Raw genomic sequence first — 20,962 nt, forward strand, 5'->3', positions numbered from 1 at the left:
CTCACGCATCCTCATCACTTCCGTTACACCCAACAGAGAGGCGGCACAGAACTCGCCTCCCTCAGCCCCTTGCCCTGTTCTCTACAGTGTTCCTCGGGCCAAGTCCTTTGGGAAGCACGGAGCCCCCAGCCCTGCCTAGAGCTGGGCTCCAGCCCCAACCTTCTGTACCTACAGCTCCCCCACTGGGACAGCTGGAGCTGAGCCATGACCAGCACGCTGCGCCAGAGCCACCCTCAAGGAACGTCCTCTCGGCACCACAGCTGGACGGGAGACAGCCAGTAGCAAGAGCTTCCCCTCTTGCTACAAGCTACCTAGCAGCCGTTTGAGCCGATGGACAGGTTTGTTCAAGGGTTCACGTGCAGAGCCATCCCCATTGCACAAGTCTAGGAAGATTTGGGCTATGCAGGCGGTGTCCTGCTCACTCACAGGGAAAGCACCACCTCTTAAACACGCACAGAGCATAACACGACATACATCCTGGTAGCACTGACGTCCCTAATGCTCCCCTGGGACAGTCCCCAACCCTAGAGCCATCTGCTCATTTCTCTTGCTGCTTCCAAACACTGCCATACGGTGCGCTGCCAGCCCTCAGTCTGACCTTGCAGCATGTCAGTGTGCTCCCGAGGCTGAGCTCCACCAAGCTTTCGGTGCTAGACACCTGAGAGGTGCCAGGGTGCATATACTGAGCGTTTTCTCACAATCTCCCACACATGGAAGTCACATCCAGATCAAGCCAGAAACCTTTGAAACACACACTTGATCAAGTTCTAGCAAAGTATAGCAAAGTAAATGTTTATTTGTTTACACACAGACCTACCATATTATCAACAGCTGTCTTTGAGACCTATTTAGCAGCAATGGCTCAGCTTCCTTCCGAAATACGTAGCTGTAGACTTAGGCAATAAGCTCTAACACGTTTCCTCCCACACCAAAAGAGCTTGTGCTGACATATTCTCCCTGGTGGGGCAGGTGAAGGACCAGGAGCGGAATTTAACCTGGAGACCTCCTGGAAATCACAGCAGCTGCCCAGGGCAGCCTCCTTCTCCCAGATTAAAACTGCACTTGGGCTCCATTAGCACTTGCAGCCTAGCTCAGCCTGGAGTTCAGATAGTTCGCTGTGTGAAAACAAGCTTTGCAGCCAAAAACCTGCCAAACTGCTGAAGCCAGTGGAGTAAGAGGACGAGTAGACATGATTCAGCCTAGAAGGCCAACTGCATCCTGGGCTGCATCAACAGAGGTGTGACCAGCAGGTCGAGGGAGGTGATTGTCCCCCTCTGCTCTGCCCTCGCAAGGCCCCACCTGGAGCCCTGCATCCAGGTTTGAGAAGAGAAGGCTCCAGGGAGGCCTCATTGTAGCCTTTCAATACTTAAAGGGGTCTTATAAAAAGGATGGAGAAGGACTCTTTACTCAGGTAATGACAGGGCAAGGGGGTATGGTCTTAAACTAAAAGAAGATAGATTTAGATTAGACAGTAGGAGAAAATTCTTCACTGTAAGGGTGGTGAGGCACTGAACAGGCTGCCCGAAGAAGCTGTGGATGCCCCCTCCGTAGGGGTGTTAAAAGCCAGGCTGAATGGGGCTTCGTCCAACTTGATCTAGTGGGTGGCATCCCTGCCTGTGGCAGGGGTGGGGAACCAGATGAGCTTTCAGGTCCATTCCAACCTAAGCTACTCTATGATCAGTGGTGAATCACTGAGACCCAAAGGGCTCTACAGCTTAGGGGAGATGTCCCCAAGTATTATAACTTAGTTGCTGATAAATCCCTAGGGATCAAGGCCTCCCTGGAGAGTGGCACACTTGGCTACATGCTCTCTAATGAGGCAATACATAAACCCTGGTGGTTGGTTAACTGCTACAACCCAGAAAACATGAAGTTCCAGCAAGCAGAAGCCCCATTTCTGTACCTCATTTAAATCTTATTAGGTGAATGGTTTAACCAGATCATCGCAACATGATGTCCTGCCCTGCCCCGGGTGTGCAGAGCCCTGCTGGAAAGGAAGGAGAAAGCCCCCTTCCTAGTGCTAAAGGGAGGGAGGCAAAACCAGAAGTCATTCATGCAGCTTCTCAAGGCAGCTCCTGTAGCATCCTGCCTGCTCATGGTGCTTTTCTTCCCTTTCCCTTTGGGTCTGGCATCGCTCTCCTTTCACCCCCCTCCCATGGATTACCATCAGGCACAGAGAGATTATTTGACATGAAGACTCAGACAGGCTGCCTGCCAGGAGCAATGCCTGCTACAGAAAGCCCCGCGTTTCTCTGCGGTGACACCACTCGGATGAACTGCCAAGGGCCGACCAGCACTTGAGAAATTGGCAGTGGCAATTAAAAGCTCAGCAAACCCCACACCTCCGGTCTCAGCCGCTAACACCTTACTAAGTCCCCTCCCGAGCGTGGACCACATCATTTTCTAGCCCACCAAACAGGACGAGATTCCCACAGCTTCAGAGTCTGAGTGCTCAAAAATGTTTGAGTTCTACCTAAAACATCACAATCTTGAGTGTGGGGAAAAACAAAACATATCCTCTCCCAAACCACCCTAAGGTTCCCTGACTACTTCCTAGATTTCTTGTTTGCAGAAACTTCTCCTCTTCCTGTCTCTCCGCTTACCAAAGGCGGGGGGATCGGTCACACCCAGACACACCTGACCGAGTGCTCTACTCACACCTCTCCTTTGCATCCCCACCTCTTTCTGCCTCTCCCACAGTTCGCTCCCGAGGTAGCTGCTCAGTCCCCGGAGGCTGGGCCGGGTCCTGTCCCCCTTAGCGAGGATTGTGGCAGCCGGTGTCCCTGAGGGAGGTCAGCCCCTGCTGGCTGAGGATAGAAGATGAGGAAAGTCTGAATGCTCAAGCACTCAGCCCAAGGCCCCTTAGGACCTGCTTCCCTCACTACCACAGCACGAACAGGGCCCTGAGGCCATTAGTGTGCTTTAATTGCCCTGAGCGGCCTCACCTGGGACCTCCTCCTACCCTCTCTGGACATGGCCCCTGAGCTCTGCTTAAAGTCGGGCCTGAGCACCCAGTCATGGTGTGAGCAGCCAGGTTTGTTTTCGCTCCTGCCTCCAGCTTTATTTCTTGGCTGGGCCTCAGACCTAGATTGCAGGTGACTTTCCCCCAGTCTTATATCCTCCGTGCACCTCTGATGTACGTTTCATCCTGTTTCCGTTCACATCCCCTGCTGCTCCCAAGTACTCTGGGACGGACCCAGAACCGGATTCATCATCTCATCTTGCGTAGGACTGCCTACGGGTCCTGCCATCAGCACCCTGCTCTGGCCCGGCTCCCTGGACAGCGAGGGCACTGCCCGGGCTGCAGCAGCCCCGCTCCCACTGCTCCCTGCGCGGCGAGATGTTTCTGACCATGCCTGGGGAGTTCCTCAGCGTTTCCTTGTTAAGGAGCAGCTGTGTTGGTGCTTCTTGTCCTTGCCAGTTCCTGTGAATTTGTTCTTTCTCAGCTCCTGGCTGGCTGTAGTACACAACGAACGTGGGCTGGAGAAACTGCTGGTTTGGTGACCCCACAGTCGTCTTGTGGGGCCGTAGCTGAAAACAGTTCTCATCTGTCTGCCGGTGTGCAAGGTGGCTCTAAAGCTTACTCCTGATAATAAGCACCACAACTTGCTGCAAGGACAGCTGGAATAAGTTCTTACTGAGAACTGTTTCAGTACTGGAGGACAGGAAAGCAGCCAATATGCCAACAAATTTTCAAAGGGTGCCCAGCGACATCTGTGGAGCCATAGGATCAGTGCTTTCCTGTCCACACCAGTAGAGTAGGTAGAATTACAATAAAAATAGAATAGAGTGGCAATGCTGGACTGTATAGGAAAACATGACGTTGTAGCAGCAGCATAGCAGATGGCAGTGTGAGATCTCGGTGGAGGTGATCTTGCTCCGAGTTAAAACTCTTCTCTCCCACACCCACAGGCGGGTACCAAGGAGGTGTCCTTGGTCTGGTCAGTGGCTGGGCACCAGGACGCCTGTACCCACCTGCTTGTCTGGGGTTGCTTGCTGTGACACTGGGGACAACACTGGCTTTCAAGTCCTCTTCACATCTCCTGGGTGGGTCTGACTCTGGCAACCACATACTGGCTCTGAATGTACCTTTTCGTACCCTTTAGGAGCTGACAGAGTGACCTTTTTGTCTGTTCATCCTGCTCCACTTGCGTGAACCATCAGGACTTACATCTCTCCTCTTCGCAATGTCTTGTGATTCCTACCCTATCTTCCTTTCTTAAAGGTTTGAGTTTTCATTTTAAGCTGTTGCCTCTTTCTGACTGTCCTGAACTGGAGGTCCTCAGTAGCTGCAGATAGATGTGCTGGGATGGCGACGACCTGCTAATCTCCATGCCATTGACCCCTGCCCCTCTCGCAGCCCTCCTGCTGCTTGTTTCTTTTGCTATTCCGATGGCTGTTTCTTCTCTCTCCAGACAGGTCTTCTCTTTCCAACCACAATTCCCTGTAACTGAAGGGAAGGGTCTCTGCAGTTCTCTCTGAAGGGTCTCTGCAGATTCAGTGAAGACGAGAGCTGCCTCGCAATTCCAGTAGCATTTACCAAAGGAAACGGTAACTGTGTTCCTCCAAACAAAGATCTATGGTTGATCATCTACCTGGACATCTTCCACCAAAGATTTACAGAAACCAGGCTGCTGTAGCAAAAGAAAAAAAAAAAATAATAATAATAATAAAAATACAGTCCTCAGCTGAATAAATAGCTGGTTTAAAGAGAAAAAAGAAAGGCTGATTCAACAGTCTGTTTCTCAATGAAAGGAAGAAGTCCCAAATGTTCTCGTTGGAGCCTGTGCATGTCAACATTCATAGATTATTTAGAAAAGGGGTAAAGAGCAAGATGACAAAGCTGGCGAGTGGCACAGGTCTCAAGCCATGACAAAATGCTGGAGATGGTCCTCATAGTACCAATAACTGAGCAATAAAACAAATGATAAAATTCTATATAGATGAATGAAAACTCCTGTGTTTCCATATAGAGTAACATGTACTGAACGAGTTGTTATGTTCAAAGAGATCGGCAAATTCAGTAGATCATAAAAATATCAGGTCAATTTTGAAGAGCTCTGGACTATGAGTTACTAGGGAGGTGTAGAAAGCAAAACAAAACAAAAATCCAAAATGCCATCGGAACTCCATGATGCAATGATATTTCTGTCTGTACAGAAGTCCTGGTCCATCCATCTGAAAAAGCTTCTCAACAACCAACACCTCCGGGTCCTTCTCATCAGTGCTGCTCTCAGTCCACTCTCTGCCCAGCCTGTATTTGTGCTTGTTTCTCTTCAAAGGATATTTATGCAGCATTTCCCAGTACAGGAAAAAAAAAAAAAAGACTGAAGAGGACTTTGAAAAAAGCCCACAAAATGGCTTTTTGTTGGTGACTTGAGGACTGGTTATATTCATCTTAAAAAGTTACTGGAAAATATTACAGGCACAAAAAGTATAAATCAAGGGGTATTAAACATGAAGGTATCATGTCTAAGAACTATCGTAGCTGGAGATACTAAAAATATCAATGAAGTCTTGCATGTGGTCATTACATCTTTGTACGCTTTTCTAGGCATCCGCTACCAGTTCCCCATTCTGATTTCCTTCCCCATGTTGGTCTCCGCGATAATGGGCTGGATGACTCTTGAGAGTGTTCCAGTGCTGACTATTTATGCTTTCACATCTTGGTTTGGAAAGCCATCTCCCTCCCCATCCGCCAGAAGCGCTCTCCGAACCGCACCGTAACTGTTCTGTGCCTGCCACATCCACCAGGGTCGGGCTCTGCCAAATTCAGCCTTGGCATCTGCTCCCGCTGCCGACCGTGCCACTGGAAATCAGTCACAACTTGTCCACCCCAATCCCATACGTAGGAAATTCAGGATCACTTCCATGCTGTCCAACACGGTTTGAAAGGTGAGTCTGCACATCCCCGGTGATGGCTATCGACAGGTTAACTCATTTTCTATCATTTCTGCACATTTCCATCCCCAGCAGCTGACTGCTGGCTTGCTGGGGAGAAGCTGGATCTGATGCACAGCTTCCAGGCAGCCTCTCACGCTAAAGGACCTCCGCAAAGATGCGTGTCCTCAGTCGGAAATGCCAGTGCTCTGATGGTTTGACCTCTAGTTGCAAAGTAACACCTTTGTATGTAGACAGTTCTGTCCAAACACCCCAAGTCTCCAGGTTAGGTTGACGTCAGCAGCTGGTCCAGCACCGTCTTTCCTTCCCAACCTGCTTTGTCCAGTACTCTCTGCCACTTTCACTCTTTCGACCCAGTAATCCTTAAAAGACCTTTCACTGTCTCTTCCTGGATGCTTGCTTGAAAGTGACAGTTTCAATTCATAGCCTAAATCCACAGTTTTCATATTGCTGTGTGTTCACACAGCAAGCACAGCGTGTAACTGCAGTGCCTTCTGCCATCCGAGGCTGCCAAGAACTTTCACTCCTGGGCTGCAGCCAGTGTTCCCAGCTTCCATTTCACAGAGCGACTCTTAACAGATCACAGGCATTAACGGACGAACAGTGCAGGAAAACCTAATCTGTGCTACAGACGCTGCGGCTGGACGAGGAGCAGTTCCAACCACGTGCAATGTTCCTGGCAGTTGACAGTCCCTCTGCTGCTGCTGGTGGCGCAGCTTCCCCACGCCAGCGCACCGAGGCCTTTCTCTCAGCTCTGTGATCCTCTCAACTTTGCATTGATGCTGTTCCAGGAAAGACATCTTCTCTTCCACAGATGGCTTGGCAGTGTTCTTCTGAATTGCGTCACATTTTCCATTACTTGATCACAGGGAAACAGCCTATTCACTTGTTTTTTCTACCAAACCCTACTGGCCATGTTTCTTCAAAACCTTGCATTGAGGATTCTTCAAATTTTCAGTATTTTATTGGTGTATATAGAAAATCCAGGCATAATTAACTGCTTTGCCGGGGGTAAAGAGGTTCTGGAAGAAAGGTGGTGTGCTGTAGGACTTCAAACCTGGAGTCCTTCCAGCAAAAGCAGAGGGCAAACTCAGCTTCATTCATTTCTTTATAGATCATCGGAAAACAAAGACTTCTGGCAGAAGACAGGGAAGATGAGAGATGTTTGTTGGAAGATTATCCCAACTGGCGAGCACAGCACCAGATGAGACACAAGGCTGCTTCCCTCTCTTTTCTGATTGCTGTCCCATCGCACTGGTCTGGCTGGGATGGATGCTTCGTAGCAGCCCGTATGGTGCTGCGATCTGGCTTTGTGACCGACAGCGTCGATAACGCACCAGCATTTTGGCTGTCGCAGAACGTGGTTGCACAGCACCAAGGCTTTCTCTTTTTTCACTCCGTGGGCAAGGTGGGAGCAGACGGAGTCAGGACAGCTGACCCAAAATGCCCAAAGGGATGTTCCATACCGTATGATAGCATGCTCAGCAAATAAAAGGAGGATGCAAGGAGTAGGATTTGGGGACATTTGCGATTATCGTGTTCGTCTTCCCAAGCAACCATATGTGCCGAGGCCCTGTTTAGCCAGGAAGTTGCTAAACATCTGCCTGCTGATGACAAACATTAAATTATTATTTTGCTTTGCCTGCACGTGCAGCTTTTGCCTCCCCTATTAAATTGTCTTTATCTCAATCCACAAGTCTTCTCACCTTCCTTTTCTCCCCATGCTGCAGGAAAGGTGAGTAAGCAGCCATGTGGGTGCTTGGCTGTTGGCCAAGGCCAGCCCACCACACCCATGTACGTGCAGGGAATATTCCCACTTTTCACCAAAAATAAAAAAAGATAACAGAACCAACTGTCTCCTCATTACTGCCTACAACTCCCAGGCAGGCTTAGACAAACTTAGACTTCAACTTAGACTCCTTCCAAGCTTTCTGGAAGAAGCACGGATGAGACAACAAACAGATCTCTTCCCCGCTGCTGTCATTAACTGCTCAAAACCAATACATAAATAAATAAATCTCCCATAAGTTAGCCTCTTTGCTTTGCACGTTTACAAAGAAAGTACATATGACCTGCTTGCTCTGTCTTACAGACTAAGTTCTGCAGGGATCAGTAGTGTTCAATATAGCCATACGTGGACAAGAAAAACAAGGACAAGTTCTGTTGGCGGTACAGTTAGTCACGGCTGCAGCAACGAAGCCTAACTTTGAAGAACTGCAGAAGAACCTAACAAAATTCAGTGACATGACAAAATTCAGTGTGGCACAAAGGGCCAGCTTCTAGTGACGGGGCTTGGTAGGTCAAGTTGATGGTTGGACTTGAAAACATTGAAGGTGTTTTCCAACTTATTTGCGTCTATGACACAGACAAGAGAAAGTAGCGAAAGGCCTCCATACAACACCTGACAAAATATGCTACAAAGATCTACAAAAATCATGGTGGCAAAGACAGCCTGAGTGCTCCTTCTCTCCTACAATGCAAAACTTAGGTAGCATCAAACGCAGGTAGCAGGAGACATACAAATAAAGACTGATCAAGTGAACGGAAGAGACATTCCGTTCAATTCATCGAGAATTATTAAAGGTAAAGATGCCACTCAGATAAAGAAATGTGCCTTTTTTGCTTCAATAAGTAATGATTCAAAAAAAAAAAATCACCACAACTAATCTTCTACATTGCACTGCTGGCAAAGGCCTTATAAAGGCTTACAATAACTGTAAGAGACACATACCTATATAACTTTACTGGCATACTTCAGATGTTAGTACTGGTTCCATCTTCACATCTGTAAAGTATTTTTTATTTGTTTTTTATAAATATCAGTATTATTACTGCCTGAAGTCTAACCCCCAGACTACTTAAATAGCATTTATTAACCACTGACCATTGACCTTTTATGACAATTGACAGTTCTCAACGATTCACAAAAGTTGTCATGCATTACAAAATATTAGGAAAACAAAAAATATTTACAACTGGGGTTTACAATTTGCATTCAAATTCTAAGAGATAAGCCACAAATTTCCAAAATGGGAAAGTTTATTCTCTAGGGCTAATACAGAAACCCCTTTAATTCAAAATACAGAGAATATACTAAAAATAATAAAAACACCTCTCTTCTGCATTCTCCCATTTGTGTACATGTCCCACAAGCAGAATATGATGTCCAAGTCTTTTATTTCTGGTCTTTAAAAGGAACCCTGTACTTTACTAAATATATATAGTAAATTTTTAAAGAATTTTTTTAAAGAAATCTTAAAGGATCCTCTGTCTACCAGAAATATTTATTCATGTTCATTTAAACACTATTTCTTCTTGAAATCACTGAAGTGAAGATGAATATGGTCCAGATCACCACCTTCAGTATTTCAGGTTTGCTGCATTTTTCTACGCATCTCTTCAAGTGCCGCTTCTCGTTCTCTTAAGAGCTGTTTAAGTCGTTTTATCTTTTCATCCCGGATTGTTTCATCCAAGTCTGGCGGAGTCAAAGGGAAAGCATCATCTCTGAAAGAGCCTTCAAAAACTGAAGTATGATCTTCACAAGACACTAAAACTGGAATATGAGAGTCTATAACATCACTATTTTGAGAGCATGTCTCTTGCTCAGAGTCCCTCCCTACACAGGATGTAACGAAGTCCGTGGAAGCACTTTGCTGCAGTAAGACTGGTGGAGGAGACGCACTTCTGTTAAGTAGGATGGAACTTGGGCCAGTATCTTCTGAATTTGAACTTGTGGTTGATTTGACTGATGTCTTCCTTCTCTTTCCACTGTCTGACACCGATGAGGATTTTATTTTTCTTTTCTTAGATGAATCTTCCAGATCCACAATTATCTGTATAGTCAAGAAACACACAAAACGTACTTCTGTTAAACTGAGCACCATTCTACCTTATTCACAGCTCATTAGGCACATATTACACATATTGCTGCATGCTTCTTGGAATTACTGCATGGAAGATGCTTCTTTTAGCAATTTGAGCAAACATACTTCCATGTTCGGTAATGTTTTCTAGCAAAGATTCCTGGTTAACAACTCTAGAACGTTAACTTTCTTCCTTACCCAATACTTCACTTCTGCCCTTCCTGTGCATGCCTATCATTTCATGCTGTCACCTCTTTAACTCTAGCGTAAGCCAAATATTTTGTATCTAACTTGGTGGAAAAATGCAAAACATTCTTCAGGCTGACATTTCCAAAAAGCTCAAATATTAGAGATGAGGTCCATTACAAAACCACATTCCTCTCAACTACCTTGCTATTTAAATTTTGATGTACCTTACTACGAGCAGGCAGTAGATCTGCCCAAAGCTGGGCTCTAAACATAGAATTAGTAAAATCTGAGAAAGCCTTTGACTGGGTGGAGTAGAATCATACAAAATAAAGTTTAGAACACTAAAGCTGAACAGGACTACTTCGGATGGATAAAATCACTTTCATGCATTAAGACAGAAGTCCTTACATTAAAGGAACCTTTCCAGAAGCACTCAAGAACATCCATGGTCAATGACAAAGGGCTAAGTTTATAAAGACATTGACAGCTCTAACGACCAGACAGGTACATGAGTCAATTTTTTTCAATAACACTGCACACAGCCAAGTGGATGCTTTTCTTTGGATGTCACAGGTCTCGTCATGTGAACGTCTGAAGTGCCTTGAAATAACAGCACTTGCCTGATTTTGAATTCACGGGTAAAGCTTCCCAAGAAATCATTCCTCTATTATTCTGCATGTATTCACTGCACTACTGGATATACATAACCGTTTGCAGAAGGCTAAATATAAATCAGAATCACAGAGGTATAGTTTCTATTCCAATAAAGGCTATCCTTTCGACTGTTCATCCACCACTAGAGGGTGCTTCAAAGCATTTGTTCTTTTTATTTCCTCTAGCTGAACCCAGAAAAGAGGATTAAAAAAAAAAAAAAAAAAGAGCACTCAAGTCACACTGAAATCACACAGCTCTATAGCAGCACAAAACCAAGTTCAAGGAACAACTCCCAAAGCAACTGTAACAGTTACTGACTTGCCCTGATGAATCACAGGGTGGGAGAATTCAAACAAAAATCACAGCCCTATACTGACAACACACATGCTGCTTTCTGAATGTGTTTGCAGTACACATACTTTAGTGCCAGAAACATTCAAGATACCTTTTCCTCTTTAACACACTCCTGATGTTGATTTGTTATTGTCACATCTAATGATGATGAACTGCAAGAGTCATTTCTCGTTTTCAAGCTGTTACTGGAACACACCCTTTCATCTGGTTTCTCACTGGAGGTTATCAATGGTATTCTCTTAAGGTAGACTCTCTCCTCCTTGGAGAGACCAAATTTTCTCCTTAATTCCAAGTATTGTTTCCAGTGTGGCTTCTCTTGGTGTTTGATTTGATTAACTTTTCCCTGTGAATCCATCTTTTCACGCTGGACCTGAAATACAGAAACAGGGAGGGAACCATGAATCTCTCTCCCTCTCCCTCCATATATACAGAAGCCTTAGTTTACTAGAAGCACTGGGAAAATAAATTTTCACATGAGTTGCATTTAACATGTGTAAGCCAATTTTGAGGAATTATGACATATTATCATAGGTCTAACATTATTATTAGTTACCTAAAACACCAAATGTGTTGTATAACATCCAGAAAATGCAAAGTCCAACTAGTAAACCATATAAAGTAACCTACTCTAAAGCTTAGAAGTAACAAAGGAAGATGATGAAAGATCAGACGGTGTTCTTTCCTGAGTCACTTTCAGGCTGTCGAAAACACTCCATATTTTGATAATACCAACAAAGCACTATTAACCAGCCCTCCTACCTAATCTCACTGTAACCTGAACTGTTCCTCATCTGCAAGGCCAAGGTGACATCGCTGTCTCTGGCACCCATAGCCTTGCAAATTTATGGACTAAAAGCAGCAAACAACTAAGGCAAGTGAGAACGCTACCGCTTGGCATCACACGGCACTCAAGAAAAAATGTTTATCTGAACAGTTTTTTCAGGTGAGGAACAATCAAAAAAGAGGCCCTACTGCAACGATTAAATGCCTCAAATGTGCATGAATATGCTTAGCTGACGTTTCCCTTCAGCCTGGTCAACATAAGCAAATACATACTTGCTTCAGAACAATTTTTCATCTTCAGACAAATTCACTCTGTCCTCCTGGGCAACTGAAAGCTCGACTTGCAATCCTTCACAGCGTCTGCGCATTTTGCAGCTAAGGTCTCTCTTAGATATTTCCTACGCTACGATTTTAGAAGAACGTGTAGGCAGCCTGAAGGGGGAAAGCACTGTCGCCACTACAGCTCTCAAGAGTTCCATCTGCCTGAGATCAGCGATGACACAGAGGAAGAGAACCCCTCTGCATCACAGCATGAAAGGAAGGGAACGCAGCTCCCGCCTTGGGCTCTCTCAGATAGCACAAACTGGAGCTGTAACGCCTTCCTCCTAGCATGACAACCCCCGCTTGTCCACCTTGTTCTCCTCTCACACAGCTCCAAGCTTCTCTACATCACGCCTACAGCACAGTCAACTGCTGGGAAAATGCAGCATCAACATTTGAGAGCAGATAGCTACCAGAAGAACAGCTTTCCACTTTACTTTCCACTTGCTGTACATAATTTATCTTGTGAAGAAATAAAAGTTGTCTTCTCCTTGCCCTTTTCTTTATGCCTTTTCTCACTTGCACCCACTCCCATGCAATTTTGCTGGGAAAACAAAACAAAACAAAACAAAGTATTTTCCATTTTTGAACCAAGGAACTACACTTCAGACCAGCATTTCTGGTGACCGGAATGGTCACAACAATCTGTGAACTTACTAACAGCTATTTTATCCCAACAGAACCAGGACCATGTAACAACTTAGCAGAGACTGAGATTGGCATGTTTATTGGAGAGAGTTACCTTTTGCCAGTCTTCACTGAAAGCACACTCTTGTTTAGACTGAGGTAAAACAGCACTTGCTGCTCTGGGGGAATGAATCGTTTCTCTGCCACCTTGGCATATATTTTCCTGTGTCTCTACTGCTGTAATGGGGGTCACTCCACTTGAAACGCTCGTGGTCAGGGGCAAACTCTTTCCCTGGATTACAGCGGAACTGTGCTCCTTAACGCTTGGTGTCACCAGAGCTGCAGGTGCGGATTTTAAGTCATTTCTTAAACCAGCCGGTGGAGAAACTTTTGCATTTGTACACATTTTTGGATCTTTCTGAGACAGCACCATTCCTTTGCTTTTTGACAATACCAGATTCACCACTTTATTGCTTATTTTAGTGACTTCAGTAGAAGCAATTAGCTTGGATGTCTCCTTTTTAAGTGAAGCATCAGAAGAGGAAGATGCTTGTTTGTCAACGTGGGCCGACAGAACATCAGAACCTCTTTTGGTCAACAAATAGACTTTCCCACTGTACATGACCAGAGCATTATCTTTAAGAGGTGTGATTTTTGTTTGGCTTCCACCAGGACCACTAGAACAGAGCGGTAAAATACTCGCAGAGTTAACTTCTGCATTGTTCGTATCTGACAACGTTTTCAAGATCTTAGAAGCCACATAGTTTGATGACTTTACAGGAATAAGGCAAGGCGCTGATAACTGCGGGCTTTCTTGCACAATCCATTTCATTGGTGTTTGCTGGCACTGCTGATCATCAGGTGTTACCGTCTCAGGAGAAGAACAATTTGCCGTTTGTGTAGCTGTCATTATTAACGTTTTTGAAACGTCTGTGGTGGCTTTGGGGCAAATGGTTTGCAACCGCTTGGGAAGTACCGTTTTCACTGCGTTCACGGGTGACACATAAATAACGGTTGGCGTTTTTGTACTGTCAGCTCCTCCAGACACATTTGTTGCTGCAGCTGCAAGTATTTTTTGCTGTATTGCAGGCGGTAAAAAAGAAGCTGGGACAGATTTCACTTCTGCATCAGCTGGTATCTGGAGGTGGTGGTCAGAGGGCAGTACTGGACACTTCATAGTAGCGGGAAGACTCTTTGGGTTTACCAACATGTACGCAGTGTTACTCTGGTTAGATGAACTTGTTACAGCAATGTTCTGCAAAGACAGTCTATCAACTGAAACACAACTGCTCTGGATGTTAGCAGCTGATTTTGCAGTTAAGCTTTCTGTTTCAGAACCTGCTCTAACGCTTTCCTGTTTGTCTAATGTCCTTGTAAGAATTATCTTTCCAGGATTAGGAGACTGAAAAACAGGTATCTTAACAGATGAAGGTGCAGTAGTATTGGCAAGCTGTGTCTTAAAAGTAAGATGAACCGGGCTAGAAATGCTCCCTTTAGGATTATTTGACATGGCTGAAGACTGAACTATTGGCACAAAGTTTCCAGAAGATTTAGAAATTGGAAGTAATTTCAGAAGGTTTTTTCCATCTGGTCCCGTCGTCTGAACTACTCGGTACATACAGCCTGCAATGCTTAACAAAACAAAGAAAAGAGACAAGAAAAAGAAAAAAGAAAGAAAGCGTAAGTGAACACAGCACAGATATTTTAATTAATGTGCATCAGTGAATCGTACACCCAACGCTGCTATGCCTTAGAAACAGATTAACTACTGAAAAATTCCAGACCTAATCTTCAGGAACTTCGGGGCAAAAATAACTCTGACCTACTTACTGTACATTTTGGGTTAGCATTTCAGAGTACCACAGACTATCTGAAAATAACATCCAACTATTACACATCAGAAAGGCAAGAAACAGCATCCTTTTCAGATTAAAAAAATATACACTTAAAAGACCCAAGAAAACACCTGAAATTGTTCTCCTCTTCTGCTTACAGAGCCCTTCCTTTTCCTTCTAAATGGAAGAAACATCATCGACGGATTTCACAGAGGAGCCATATTTTTTGCCACCTGCTGTTATTAATACCCCTACTTAGCACTGAGAAGTATGAATTTCAGGAAAGCTTTGGGAAAATATAGGCAGATTAATTGCATGGCAAGGTGGAAACAGAAATTACCTCAGACACATACACAGGAAAAAATTAAGAAGCAGAACACATTCCCTTGGTGGAACAGGACGTACAGTGACCAAGGCATTTGCCTACGCCTCACCTGCTCGCTCATTCTTTAGACGGATGCAGACCACAAAGGCGGTCATCTTCATAGGGAGAACGAAACCAAACGTGGTCAAGGAATGTACAGAAGCTCTGTGTGATTGATGAGAACAGAACTCTAAGTCTAGGAAGAAAAGGGCCTCAAGAACTAGAAGGAATACACAGAGTCAGAACCAGGGAAATCGGAAGAGTAGATGCAGCTGCAAAGACAAAAATTCTGAACAGCAGACAGACAGAGAGAACCTTGTCCATCCCAAAGTTAGCTGTGACTGCTTCAAACGCCAAGACAGGAATGACACAAGACTTAGGTCCGTTCCAGGACAGAGAGGATCTTCCCCACTCGGAGCGAGTTTACCCGAAGGCAGGCATCTTCCCCAGAGAACTCCTGGACGCGGCAGAGCCCGAAGCACCGCGGAAGCGACACGGCAGGCTGAGACACACGAACAGAACAGGACGGTCTTGACATCAGATGCAGAATGATTAAAAGGCAGAGCTGCCAACGTCGCTTTTGGTCACCAAAAGCATTCTAGCTCTGTCCTATTGACTTCCTACATCGATAAATTCATTGAGAACACGGCCGTGAGGGTGCTTCCCGGTGCTGGGTCCCGTTTACTGTCAAGTAGCGTGGGGAACGCTGGCAGCTTTTCTGGCAGCAAAGCGATGGTTTGGGCCTGCAGCTCAGCTCGGAACAGGGCGACTCGGAGATACCACTCGCATCCCACCGTTGCATCTGCTCAAGAAGTCAGCCAAGACATTGTCTTTTTCCGGCAAGTAAGAAGCCACAAGGATGCTCTTCGTGCCCTGAGTAGGACAGTTCCTGGCACGGTTTGAGAGGTCGCGTTCTCCTTGACGGCCGATATAAAAACTATGCTATTGCCTGTCTAAAGGCTTTAGGCACGCAGCTCTTTCCTTGCTGTAACCTTAAAATTAACTCCCACGTCCGATACTTGGGTACAATGCCTCATTTCTAAGCACGCTATGTGAAAAAGAAGAGGTTTACGTGATTTGTCAGTGCAGCGGGCAGGAAATTCTGCAGTACTTTTGTTTTAAAAACAATCTCGTACTGGAGAGGACAACGTGCGCAATATGCTACGTAGTTCTGGATGGATGCTGCTGTCTGAGGCTTTAGCGGTAAAACGGGGTTGGGTGCTTCGGAATCTGAAAGGACAGCTGAGAAAAACTAGCACTGAAGAATAATGATCTTCCATAGTTTTGCTTAAACAAAGGGCAATTAACGATATTTAAATGTTCAAATGCAATTACAGTAGAAAAAATGTATTTTTGGAACCCCTTTAAAGCTCCTAGCATTACTGATAATGGAGAATTGGGAAGATCAGCAGTGAGCTCCCGGACAACACTCTGCATCTGTCACCGCTGTGTGCTCCGAATGCCTCTTTGTTAGCCCCGAGCGCCACGCTCTCAACCTTCCTTCTCGTCTCTATGCAAGAACGAATATTCTGAAGGAAAATTCAGACGGGAATTCTCAGCATGTTCCGTAGACACAAAACTGCCGAACCTCTGCACCTTTCACCGAGCAAGCAGGCACGAAGCCCCGCTGAAACTACCCAGCACCGCAAAGAGGCTCCGAAGGGCAGAAGAAACCTCCCGAGGGGCAGGCGCCTCCACCCGCCACCAGGGCACAGCTCTGACTCGCGGAGAGGAGGAGCAGAAGCAGGTCAACGAGCGAGGAAGCAGGAAAAACAGAAAGAGCGATGCGACAGAGGATGCGTTGGCATGAATATCATCTTCAGCGGTGGCGGCGGCTTCCAGTGCTCACCTCCACACTTCTCGTTCCTGCCCTGCCCCACTTCCCTCCCTCCCAGGGGGCCGCACGGCTGCTCTTGAGGCTGGGCTACAAACAGGACCTTTCGGGTAGGCTTAGGAAGGAAGAACGCCCCAAAAATCCAGTTTGTCTCAGCTCCAGACTCTTTCTGCCTTTCATGATTACCGAAGGCAACTGCAGCTTTTTTTATCTTCACACGCTACGCAAAAAGAGCGGGAAACCCCAAAATAAGCGTCTTCTAGAAAATAGCATTTGTTTGCCTGAAGCGAGTAGCAGGTATTTACAGGACTGCAGAAACAGAAAAAGCTAAAAGATAAAGAAGAAGGGAACCATTCAGATGAGATACTAAAAAGCTTATTCACACCGATTTACTCAAGCATCTACGAACAGGAAGGGAAGACGTCACTGCCAACGACTTCAGACACTGTTGTCCGGGGAGGACTACAACACTTTTCCCATTTCAGATGCAAGTCAAAAATTCTTCATGGTATTTATCTCACTTTGCTAAAGGCTCTTCCAGGAGAAACAAAGAAATAGCCAGGACTGACACTTTGAATATTACCAAAACTAAGCATTTCCAGCTTGTTTGTATACATGGTTGGGTAACGAAGACGAGATCTGGAACCTACCTGTCTTCCTTCTGTAGCCCTTTTTTTCAGAAGAACATGTTTTGGGATTTCATTGAGCAGAATGAAAAATCCACCAGTTTCCCCCTTTAAGGATGTCAGATTAATTTTGTTAAGGAAGTGGGTAAATTTTCCTTAAAAATATATAAATACAGGGAATGTACTGGATTGTAGTTGGGGAGTCTTTCCCATAATAGCTGAAGTAGAACTTTCTCCATTTCATCCTCCTCCGTTTCCCCACTCTTCACAAATACAGAACTTCCCAAATCTCACACATTAACGCATAGAAATACTTCTGTTCTTGCACACCATCATATTTAAGTGCAGACCAAGGCCTGAACATCAAGGCAGACCCCTGAACAATATTTCAGGACAATAAACTAGAAGAAATAATAGCGGTGGATGGTAATCTTCTCTAATGTCACCACAGAAACTATCAAATCCAGGTAGCCAGCTTTCCTTTAAAGAAAATAAAAAATCTGTGATATTCAGAGAAAACTGATGTCTACATGCCATTTTTCTCCAACAAAACCAGTCGTTATTTCCTTACACAGGCAGTCTGCATGGCGATATCAAAAGCTTCCTACTCAACTAGGAGCATGGCGTTAAGCAACCTACGAAGCAGAGACAGCAGAAGAAAACAGGAAGCTGTTGGGTTTTAAATTGCTATTTTTCCGTTAAGCTAGAAAAACAAAAAGAATACCCTACATCCCTCCTCTGCTGAAACAGAATTCCTGTTTTCTTCACTCATACAATCAGCCACATCAATCTAAAGGCCCAGGTTGTCTCAAATTCTCATCCCAGATTGTTTGCTACTCTTCGTAAGCACCAGACTCAAAGAACAAAATGCCGATGATCTAAAAATTCGTCTTTTGTCCCTGATTTTTGCCATACAAATACGCCCTTAGAACATTTTCAGTGAATTAAACCATTTGCTGAATCCGCTGTAACCACTAGGGCAACAAAAATCATGACCTTGCCACCTAAAAAATATATTGGTGGAAATAAAACGAAAGATTTGCTCAAGCTTCAGTTACACTTCAGAGTCGCTGGAAGAAACGTTCTGTTTCAGCTCGTCAGCTACTTTCCAGATCGCCTTTCTCCCAGATAATGCTTTAGAGAAAGCTTTCATCTCCTCTGAACATCAATAAATCAACCAGGGACCACAAGCACTACAAACGTCAGAGAACCAACTTCATTTATTTTAATGGGTACAGCCGAATCCTGGAAGCGGCAAAATAACATTGAATATAATCTGGAATCATACATCTAGAGACAAGTCAAAGTGAAGTGACTGCAGTCTGTATTTTATGTAGCCGTATCTTGTCTATGTGCTACTTGAATACGTTAATGAAGTAATTTTGTTATTATCTCAACAAAATCTAGAAACCGACGCTGAGTTTGCACGCAAAGCCAGAAATCCCGCCCAGGATTTAGGCACAAGCCGTTGCTAAAGGCATGGAGTTTTCCTGTAATCCAGCAGCTTTCGGTAATGGCTGAAGAAACCTTTTATGCTTGGCACAAAAACGCTTCCACCCCCTGCAGAGTAGTCCCTGTAGCAAGGATAATTACTGCAGGGCACGCTAATGGCCGGGGAGCAGACCCCGCGCTGCGAAGCACCGCTCTGCCCACCGACGACTGCCACAAACCCCCGGCAGCACGGCAGGGAGTGCAGCCAAAGCGACCACCCCGCGGCCGCAGCCTCCAAGGAGCCCCCTTGTGCTGAAGGAGCCCCGCAGGAACGCCTCGCTGCGCTGACACCTCCGGGGAGGCCACGCGACGTGCGGGGAGCCCGACCGTGGCTGGAGCCCGCGGCGTAGAAGCGTGGCCGCAGCTCCCAGTTCCGCCAGCACGGCTGGGCGGCCGCGCGCTGTTACGGGAGGACGGCCCTCAGCCTCCAATGCTCGGCCTCCCCCCCCTTGTCCACCCCAGCACGTGCCTCACGGGCGGGCGTCGAGCGGGGCGGGCGGAGGCGTGAAGAGCTGGGAAGGGCGGCGGCCCCGCTCCCGTCCTCGGCACCCCGGTGCCCCGCTGCCGCCCTCGACGCCCCGGTGCCCGCTCCCGGCCCCGCCCCCCCCCTCCCTCCCTCCCTCCCTCCCTCCTCCTCCTCCCTCCTTCCTCCCCGCGCCGCCGCCTCGCCCCCCCCCCACCGGGCCGGGCCCCGCGGGGAAGCGGCTGGAGGGCGGCGGGACCGTACCTGCCGGGTCGCTCCCTGCTCGGCCGGGCCCCGCCGAGCCGCCCGGGAACACGACGGCGGCGGCGGCAGCGCTGCGCTGCCCGCCCCCCTCCGCCCTCCGCCGGGAGGGGGCGAGCGCCGGGCCGGCCCGCGCCGCTCCGCCCGGGCCCGGTACTCACAACTGCGCGGCGCTGCCCGGCCGCTCCTCTCGGCTCCGCGGGTCCCCCAGCGGGCGGCGGGACATGGCGGCGGCGGCGGCGGCGGCGGGCGGCGGACAACGGTCTGCGGCGGTGGGAGGGAGGGGCGGGACGGAGCGTTGCGCGCGTCACTTCCGGCCGCCCCGCCTATCCCAGCCGCCGCCGCTCGGCGGCGGTTTCCGTCCGCCGCCGCTTCCGGCGGAGAGCGGAAGTGGAGCCTGGCGCCGCCCGGCGGCCGCGAGTGGTGTGGCGGGAGGTGGCGGCGCTTCCGGCGGTCGCCGGAAGTAGATGGAGGCGGGGAGGCGCGCTTCCGGCGGCGGGGATTTAGGCGGGAAGGGGCTCCCGTCAGCCCTGTCACAGGGCCGCGGGGCGGCGCGGGCCGGGGGGCACCGCACGGAGCGCCCAGCACCAACCCCTGCTGGGGCGGGGACGCTTCGCTCTGCATCAGGCTGCCCAAAGCCCCGTCCAGCCTGGCCTTGAGCACCGCCAGGGATGGGGCAGCCACCGCTACTCTGGGCAACCTGTTTTGTGCCTCACCACGCTCTGATTAAAGGATTTCCGTCTAACGTCTAATTTGAGTCTCCCCTCTTTGAGTTTAAGCCCATTTCCCCTTGTCCTGTTGTTATCTACCCAAGTAAAGAGCCCTTCTCCACCCTTTTCATAAGCCCCCTTTAAGTACTGAAAGGCCCCAATGAGCTCTCCCCAGAGCCTTCTCCAGGCTGAACAACCCCAGCCCTCTCACAGGACAATACCTCCCTGAAAAAGCTAACGTCTGCTCTCTTCAAATCGGGTTATAATCCTGTTTTTTCCCCCTCTTTGAGTGCTCTGTGCACTATGTCCAGGCCGTTGCCCCTCCAGTGTGGCTGTTCTGGCCCCAGATGGTGATTACACGTTGCCGTGTCCTTCGGTGGAGTCCTTGTGCTGTAGGCACAAATACCATCCGCGCTGAGCTGGACTCTTGACACGTTTTATCAAGGCAGAACTGAGCTCCTCGCACTCTGATGTATTTTCCCCCAGATTCCACTGGCACGGGGAGATCATCTGAACAGCCGCCCCAGGGGAGCGTCCGTTCATCTTCCTTGTGCAGCCCACCTTGCTGCTGGTGGCGTGATGGCGGCGCAAAGTTGGTGGAGCAGTCCCAGCTCCACGGCGCTTCGGCGTCCTGCCAGGGGTGGCAGTGTGCGGAGGACAGTGAGGCTCAGCTTTCCTCAGCTCTC

General features: G+C 47.5%; 1 protein-coding gene across 6 annotated transcripts; it reads right to left on the reverse strand.

The window, feature by feature from the left end:
- Window positions 1–8,148: 8,148 nt before the first annotated feature.
- LRIF1 (ligand dependent nuclear receptor interacting factor 1) lies at window positions 8,149–20,962 on the reverse strand. 6 transcript variants are annotated; one of them, XM_080569328.1, is made up of 4 exons: window positions 19,728–20,953; window positions 12,808–14,315; window positions 11,053–11,331; window positions 8,149–9,734 (listed from the first exon to the last, which is right to left on the reverse strand). In XM_080569328.1, exons 1-4 carry the CDS (start codon window positions 20,188–20,190, stop codon window positions 9,270–9,272), a joined length of 2,715 nt encoding a protein of 904 aa, XP_080425454.1. In that variant the 5' UTR covers window positions 20,191–20,953; the 3' UTR covers window positions 8,149–9,269. The 6 variants fall into 6 exon arrangements, with proteins under 6 accessions (XP_080425454.1, XP_080425455.1, XP_080425458.1 ...); XM_080569329.1 differs by having other exon boundaries at window positions 12,808–14,323; window positions 19,728–19,882; XM_080569332.1 differs by lacking the exon at window positions 19,728–20,953 and adding an exon at window positions 19,570–19,721.

The sequence above is a fragment of the Anser brachyrhynchus genome (genome assembly GCF_964034855.1).
Source record: "Anser brachyrhynchus genome assembly, chromosome: 27".
NCBI lineage: Eukaryota > Metazoa > Chordata > Aves > Anseriformes > Anatidae > Anser > Anser brachyrhynchus.